This window comes from Embiotoca jacksoni, unplaced genomic scaffold (assembly GCF_022577435.1).
Source record: "Embiotoca jacksoni isolate LCO1_2020_lvr unplaced genomic scaffold, fEmbJac1.0.p SCAF_34, whole genome shotgun sequence".
Taxonomy (NCBI): domain Eukaryota; kingdom Metazoa; phylum Chordata; class Actinopteri; family Embiotocidae; genus Embiotoca; species Embiotoca jacksoni.
This window is the reverse complement of record NW_027185386.1, coordinates 3,794,811-3,803,182: the sequence shown is the minus strand read 5'-3', so window position 1 is coordinate 3,803,182 and position 8,372 is coordinate 3,794,811. Positions and strand designations below refer to the sequence as shown.

Sequence of the window (8,372 nt, the reverse complement as noted above, 5' to 3'; positions counted from 1 at the left end):
GAAAAGAAGAAAGAAAAGAAGAAGAAGAAAAAAAAAAAAAATAAAAAAAATAAAAAAAAAAGTTTCGCCTTGTCTCTGCGCTTCTCATGAGAAACCGGAGTCGCTAGCTGCGTCGAGCTAACAGCTGCTAGCGAGGAGCTCGCGCCGGAAGTAGCCGGGTTTGCCCCGAAAAGTAAAAAGCGTTCCGGCGCCCGCGACGTTCTGTCACAACGCAGGTTTCCCGAAGGGGGCTTTTATTTTGAAAGACACAACCGGAAGTCGCATTCCCAGCTCGCGCTAGGTTTAACCGGCCGTCCCGACTTCGACTCCAACGCGTTTCAGGCGGAGTTGAGATCTTAAAAACTTCTCGACCGCTCCACTTCTTCCTTCACGTTTGGAGCTGACAGATCTCTCTCAGCGGAGGAAGCTCACCGCTCACGGAACATGTAGATTTTGGAGGCGCGGAGACGTTTCTGACACCATTTGGGGTTTTTTTTGTCCTCCGTAGTGGAAGAAGCGCTCCTCGGACGGGACTCTTCTGCTTTACTTTAAACTTAACTTTTTTTTTTTTTTTGTGGGGGGGGGGGGGGGGGGGTTGGTTGGTTGGTTGGTGGTGGTAGTGGTGGGAGGGTGAGGAGGGGGGGGTGGTGCAGACACATGCGATGTCACGGACTATTAAAAGAAGAAGGACCGTTTTTGTGATTAGTTTTGTCTTTAATTTAGGTGATATTTTTTGAACCAGTTTTGAGCGACTGGATTTGATAATCAATGCGGTGTCAGCTGGAGGGACGCGGGGTCCGGATCTCACCTCAACGGTACGGACCTCCCACTCTCAACACCCCTTCGAGGATTACACAAGGATGAATTAATACACACATATTTATGGGTTTATGAATGTTTTCAGTCACTTCAGACAGACTTCTAGTTACATAATGAGAGCAGCGACCACAGAGTTATTTAATTAGGGCAGTTCATGCAAAAAAAAAAAAAAAAATTTGATTTATTTACGTGTTTATCAGCTAATCTACTCACTTTAATTCATGCATGTACCGGTACACTGTTTAAAAAAAAAAACATTACATCTTTTTTTTTGTACTATTATTATTATTTTTTTTTTTATCTTTATGATGTCACCTCTTCTCTCAGTTCAAAGCACTTCACTCAGTCCCGTATCACGCTGCGTGCTTCTGCACTTGTAGGATATATTTTACATTTTGTTTTCGTTGGCAGTCACTCAGGTGTGTTGGGAGCTACCGAGACACGATCCCAACCCCGCAGGTAGATCACGCGGGCTAGAAAACATAACTGCGGCTCATCCCTTTAATTCCTCCCTGTCGACCCCGTGGGCGTTTTTTTTTTTTTTTTTGTGTGTGTGGTTTGGTTGAAAGTGCAAGTGAGACGATCACAGACGGAGAATATGAATTTCATTCATCGCATTCTTTATACAAACTGAACCTGGAGTCAGATTTCACGCGCTGCGTGTTTGGTCACGTCACCAAACCAGGTTTAAAAGAAGAAGAAAAAAAAAAAAAAAAAGGGTTGTCGGGATCCTTAGTGTCATCTCAGGTGTGTTTTTCTGTTTAAGAAACAGAGCTGGGAGAGTTGGAGCCCTTCATAGGGAGTCATGGTTACAGGGTGGAGGTGTGTGTGTGTGTGGTGGTGGTGGTGGTGGTGGGGGGGGGTCCTTCCTGCAGGCCGAGCATGCTGCCAAACAATCACAGACCTGGAATTAATGGGTTTGTTTGCAGTGGGACAGCAGGGCAATGTAAATGAGCACACATGTGAGGCTTTTAGTTTACTGTCTCTCTCTCGCGCACACACACACACACACACACACACACACACACACACACACACACACACACACACACACACACACACACACACAGAGAGGGAGGACCAACATTTACCTGCCTGTCGGTGTCACAGCCACTCCTGTTGTTTCTGATGCATATCAGAGGACTTAGTCAGACAGATGTGATGAAAGAAAACTGTTTACAGGGAAAAATTTTCCGAAATCAGATTACTCTGGTAGCACAGTAGCTGCTGCCAGGTGCCCACCCCCCTCCATCCCCTCCCACCGCACACACACACACACACACACCGGGTTCACACTGGCAGCCCTCCAAACAGGAGTCAGACCATTTTGCCAGGCGCCAGATTTACTTTCATAAAACGCTTTCCTTCATTGTTTAAACTGTGTCTCTGCACACCAACGGGTGGGGCGGGGGCGGGGGGGTGGGGGGGGGGGTTGGGTTGGGTTTATGGCTTTAAGTATTATATATTAACACAATTTTTAATATTGTCAATTATATTGCAATCGATTGCCAAACATTCAAGCAACTTCTTGCATCTCTTCAGAACATTTTTCTGGCTTTAAGCCGGTCGGTGGAGCAAAATGAGAAAAGTGATGACATTTCACAGTTTTATGATGTTTTATAGATCTAATATTTACCTTAATAATAATAAAAAAGAACCAGCAGATGCCAGGAAAATTAAAATCAAACATCAGCAGCCTATTTTGGAGTCCAAAATGCAGCTCAAAGTCCTGTTTACGATGACAAGAAGAAACAAACCCCGGATATGATTAAGATAAAAAAAAATAAACAATAAAATAGCTGAAAACAACGTGACGTTTCAAAGTGACGTCTTCTGGGAAACGCGTTGCCACAGTTTCAGGAAAACGAGCTTCTTCTGACGGTGTTTGTGAACACGCGATGAGACGCGCGGAGGATCCGAGCGAGCGTTAACGAGAAGGCCTCTGAGAGTCGAGTGTGTTTATTCTGGGATGTTTGCTGGATGAGCTGTTCGGCTTCCTTTCTTTTCGCTCCTTCGGGGCTGCGGAGATGATGAACATCGGTGTGGCGTTGAGCTGTCTTACTGTACTAGAGAGGGAGGGGGGGAGAGGGGGGAGGGAGGCTGAGAGTGCTTGGGTCTGGTCCAGAGAGGGGCGAGGGAGGGGGGTCGTCTGCGGGCCTCGCTGGAGCCCAAACGATGCGTGCCGTTGTGGCAGATGGAGCGTCGCCACCGCTGCTGTTTTACATAAACCCAGTCAGACGGCCGCTCGGCTGCCGAAGTCCCGAGGAACAAACCGGTAACTCGCACAGAACAAACGGTTCCCCTGTGGCTCCGCCTCTCTCCGCCACGATCTGCTCTCTTCCGCTGCGTTGACCTCAGACGAAACACTTTTGGCTTTGTTTCTGGTCTGGAGCGGACCCTTTCGAAGGGCGTGTTGAGCACTCTGATTTACCGTTTTAATAAAAAAATAGACAACACAAAATAAAACCCCGCGGCAGGAACCGGTGCACGGATCGGATCGGATCGGATCGGATCGCCTGAGCTGTGGTGGCTCTTTTGATGTGATTTATCGTCGGCATGACAAAGCAGGTCCCGTCAGAGCGCCTCGGGGCGACCACGAACCCGGTCGGCTCCTTTGGCGGGCTCAGCATTGTGTCCAGGGTGTGGCCCCCCCCCCACCCCCCCACCCCTCCACCCTCCTCTTCTCACTCCTCCTCCCCCGGCTGACTACAGGTCCTGTCACAGGAAGGATCTTGTTTTGTCACTCGCTGATGGCCGCCGCTGACACACACACACACACACACACACACACACACACACACACACACACACACACACCTACCTCACACACACACACACCTCACACACACACACACACACCTACCTCACACACACACCTCACACACACACCTCACACACACACACACCTCACACACACACACACACACACCTACCTCTCACACACACACACACACACACACACACACACACACACCTCACACACACACACACACACCTACCTCACACACACACCTCACACACACCTACCTCACACACACACACACACACACACCTCACACACACCTACCTCACACACACACACACCTCACACACACACACACACCTACCTCTCACACACACACCTCACACACACACACACACACACACACACACACCTCACACACACACACACCTACCTCACACACACACACACACACACACACACACCTCACACACACACACACCTACCTCTCTCTCACACACACACACCTCACACACACCTACCTCTCACACACACACACACACACACACACACACACACACACACACACACACACACACACCTCACACACACACACACCTACCTCTCTCTCACACACACACACACACACACACACACCTCTCCGTGTTACCCTGCGTGTTGTCTTCATCATCTTCTTCGCCCTGAGGACACAGTGAAGGTGCATTACTGCATTCTGATCATTCCTCCCGGTTTAACTCTTTCCAGGTGACCTTCCTCCCTCCTCCTCCCTCCTCCCCCTCCTCCCCCCTCCTCCCCCCTCCTCCTCCTCCCTCCCAGACAGGTAGCTGAGTGCTCCTGGTCTGTACCTGCTCCACATGGACGGAGGGTGACTGCAACACTTGAGCTCGTTAGTCACTCTGAAACACGTGTGAATCACCTCCCGCTTGACTCAGCTTCTTTTTTTTTTTTTTTTTGTGTTGTTTTTGTTAACTGAAGCCGGACGAATAACGAAGCAGAAAAAGTCGTCCGCGTGCCGTTTTGTTATCATAATGACTCCGCGGTTCATCACGACTCACCAAACAAAAGAGAAAGAATGACTCAACGAGCGAGATCACGGACCGCAGGTGAAACGGCACCAACGCACTCCTTTAACTTTCATTATTTCAATTCATTTTTACAGAATCAGGCTGCGACTTCAAAAAAATGAGATTTCTTTCAATCAATTAACAGTTCGGCCATTTGAAACAGAAACACCGTTAAAGAAAAGAGAGAGAAAAAAAAGGTCTATATCTCATTTTAAAGTGCCTTGTTTTGTCCGATTATCAGTCCAAAACCCAAAGACGCACATTTTTACATATATTATGACTCATAAGACGAAAAATCACATCAGATATTTACTATATCAAATATTTGTTTTTTTTTCGCTTGCCGAAAATTGCTGCCGATTTATTTTCTTGTGGGTCAACTAATCAATAATTAATAGCTGCGGCTCCAAAATACACTTTTAATAACATTAACCTGCTGTTTCTTTGCTCCTTTGGGAGGATTTCTGTGCGTTTTGTTCCGCAAATTTTATTTTGCGGCGTCCAGGACGAGGAGCCGAACGTAAAAAGTTCAGCTGGTGCCGGATGTTTTTCCTGAGCCGTCTCGTCCGGGGGTCGCCAGGTTAGTTCCCCTCAGGTGTGTGCAGGGACGCCACCCGAGGTTAAATCCTCTCGGAGGCGAAGGCACTCTTCGGATCTGAGAAAAGCTTTTAGCGGCGCTCGGGTCCGTTTCCTTTCGGTCTCCAGAACCTGCGAGCTCGGCTCCGCCGCCAAGAAAAACGGAGGGTCGACCTCGCTCGTGTTCGTTTCACCGCTTTTCCGCGAGATCCGCCGAGATCTCGAAGCCGCACGTCGGCCGTTCAGACGTCGTAAAAAGCCGCCAGTAAAACCTCCGCTGGTCCGTTTATTTTTTTTGTAAAACTGCGTCTTGATTGAACCGTTTGAAGTATGAAGTAACTCTGTCTTACCCTCCCTCCCTCCCCACCCCCTCCCCCCCTTTTTTTTTTCTGACCGCCAGCTGATACGTCCTGGGAGTGATGCACTGGCTTCCCCTGGTTGCCATGGTGATTGCCTCGGCCCTGCCCTTCCCTCACAACCCCGTGTCCAGGATTGCAGCCGCCGCCGCCCGCGGAGCGCAGCGTCATGAGCCAGCGGCGCGCCTCGACGCGGCCGCCGCACCGACCCGGCGCCGCCCTCGGGACCGCGAGGATTGCCCCACGTCCTCCAGCGCGGAGAATCAAGGAACGCACCGATCGGACGGCGACTCGGCCGGCGACAAGCGAAGCAGCGTCGGTTCGGACGTTCCCGTGGGAGGACGAACCTTCAGGACCGAGGACGTTCCCCGGGACGCTTCCCCACCGAAGGACTACGCGCCCGACGGCGGCCGGCGACATCGCTCCGGCGCCGCGGACTTTTCCCAGAAGGACGTCACTCAGGAGTCCAAACGCAGACCGGCGCAGGTTTCCGTTGCCACGCCGACGGCTCCTTCGGGGAGCCGGCGGACGGGAGGAGGTCTGACGGAGGCGGGTCCGGGTCTGGACGGCCTCCTCGGAGGGGACGAGTTGCTCCTGGATGCGCATCCCCGAGTCCTGTTCTCGCCGTCGCCGTCGCCGCCGGACGTCCCGCCCCTCCTGCTGCTGCTGGAGACCGGCCCGCCGGAGGACGACGGCGACGGGGAGGAGCGGGAGGACGCGGACGGACGCGTCGAGGGCCACGGCGACCGCGCCACCGACAGGACCGCCGCGCCGCGCCAGGCCGGCTCGTCCGGGGCGACCGGTGAGGCGGCCCGGCCCGTCAAAAGGGACAAACGCTCGCACCTGGGCGACAAGAGGAGGGGGGAGAAGTCGGTGTGCGAGGCGGAGAGCGTTTGGATCACGAACAAGACGACGGCCACCGACTCCCACGGACAGAAGGTCACCATCCTGCAGGAGATCCAGACTCAGACGGGACCGCTCAAACAGTACTTCTACGAGACACGATGCCGCCAGGCCGAGCCTCCGAGCAGGGCGAGGGGCGGCGGCACGGCGGCGAGGTCCGCGGGGACGGGCGTGGACGGCGCCGGGTGCCTCGGCGTGGATAAGAAACAATGGCGGAGCGAGTGCAAGGCCAAGCAGTCGTACGTGCGAGCGCTCACCAAGGACGCCAACAACCGGGTCGGCTGGAGGTGGATCCGGATCGACTCGTCCTGCGTCTGCGTGCTGCTGTCCAGGACGAATCAGCCGGCGGGGAGGGAGGTCTTAACGGGGAAGGGGCGGGGCTAAGAGAGAGAGCGAGAGAGAGAGAGAGAGAGAGAGAGGAAGTAGTTGTCTCTCTCTCTCTCGCTTTTTTTTTTTTTTTTTCCCCTCGAACACGACTTTAAAAAAAACAAAAAACAAGAAGACCTCATGTTTAGATTTTTAGGGAAAATTGTCCCATATAGATTTCACTGTAAGATGTTTTTGTATGATTTATCTTTCATAATCTAAGTTATTGTCGACTAGTACGTAAGCATGTGTATGTCTTTGATATTAATATATTCCTTTTTATATATATATACATACATATATATATATATATATATATATGTATATATACATATATATATATATATGTGTGTACGAGATGACACCAGTATACCTTTATGTATGAAGCTCTGTATATCTGTGTGTATTTATAGAAGAAGTCTCTCCAGTGTCTGATGATAATTCCAGCCTCCGGTTCTGCTCTGGAGTTGTAAAGAGGGAAGCAGCGCCACCTACTGAGGCTCCGCGTCACTGCTCCGACCTCTGAATGTGTCAAGCAGAGAGTCGTTCAGACAGTCCGACATCGTAATAAAGGATCTTTGTACTCAGTATTTTTTTTTAATTTTTTGTATTTTACAAATTTGAATTTGTAAATTTCATGTTTTTTTACCGGTAAGAAGCAGGTTTTTTTTTTGTTTTTTTTTTTCCGAAGAAGTGTTATAGTTATTATTTGCCGTAATTTATAATTCCTCTGGTAAAAGTTGTGCATATTTTCTGTGAAAAATCAGCTGTCGGCTGTAAGAAAAAAACACAAAAAAAACCCCACAATATTTGCCTCAGAAATGAATAAACAATTTTATATAAAGTAACGTAAAATTGTAATAATTAAGTATAAAGCTGTAAATTATGATTAATAATAGTTTTTGAGTAAAAATGGACAAAAACAGTTTTCAATGATCAGCAGATCCATCTGGACCGCTTTATTATTCTTTTATTTTACATCACCATTTTCATTATCGTCATCATTACTCTTTATTTTCCAGATGATATTTTTCAATTTGTATTACTATCACTTTGTTTTGTTTTTTTTGTTTTTTTTTTTTAATCATGAGAAAATCTGTTAAATTGTTGCACAATTTGTTCTCAAAATGTACACATACAGTACGGGTAGCGTATTTGAATGTTGTTTCATATTTACTTTTTAAAACTAGTTCAAATGAAGCCAAGAAGGAACGGAACGTGTACGTACATTTATCCAATACATACCTAAAGAAAATAAATAGTTATCGTAAAAAAAGCAAAAATACAACTGAAAAAAATACACACATTTTACAAATTGATCCCCCAGGCTGCCCCCCCCTCCCCCCTCCCCCGTAGGTTTATCATACAGATATATATTTATTTTTTTTTGAACGACACCTCATATCATCTTCACTACCAAAAAAATGTTTGTAGGTCGTTGTCGTTTATTGGACATGCATCGTAAACACAGAGGCTAAAGGTTTTTGTTTCCCGGGGTTTCCTCGGCCTGTCCCCCCCCCCCCCCCCCCCCCCCGCCACTTTCTGAATCCCCACCCCCCCCACCCC

At 49.0% G+C, this 8,372-nt stretch overlaps 1 protein-coding gene across 1 annotated transcript; it reads left to right on the top strand.

Annotated features, from left to right (window-relative positions):
* Window positions 1-637: 637 nt before the first annotated feature.
* On the top strand, window positions 638-8,156 carry LOC138207942 (uncharacterized). Its single transcript, XM_069165534.1, has 2 exons — window positions 638-794; window positions 5,582-8,156. The coding sequence occupies exon 2, from the start codon at window positions 5,601-5,603 to the stop codon at window positions 6,822-6,824; it is 1,224 nt and encodes a 407-aa protein (XP_069021635.1). The 5' UTR covers window positions 638-794; window positions 5,582-5,600; the 3' UTR covers window positions 6,825-8,156.
* Window positions 8,157-8,372: the final 216 nt, after the last annotated feature.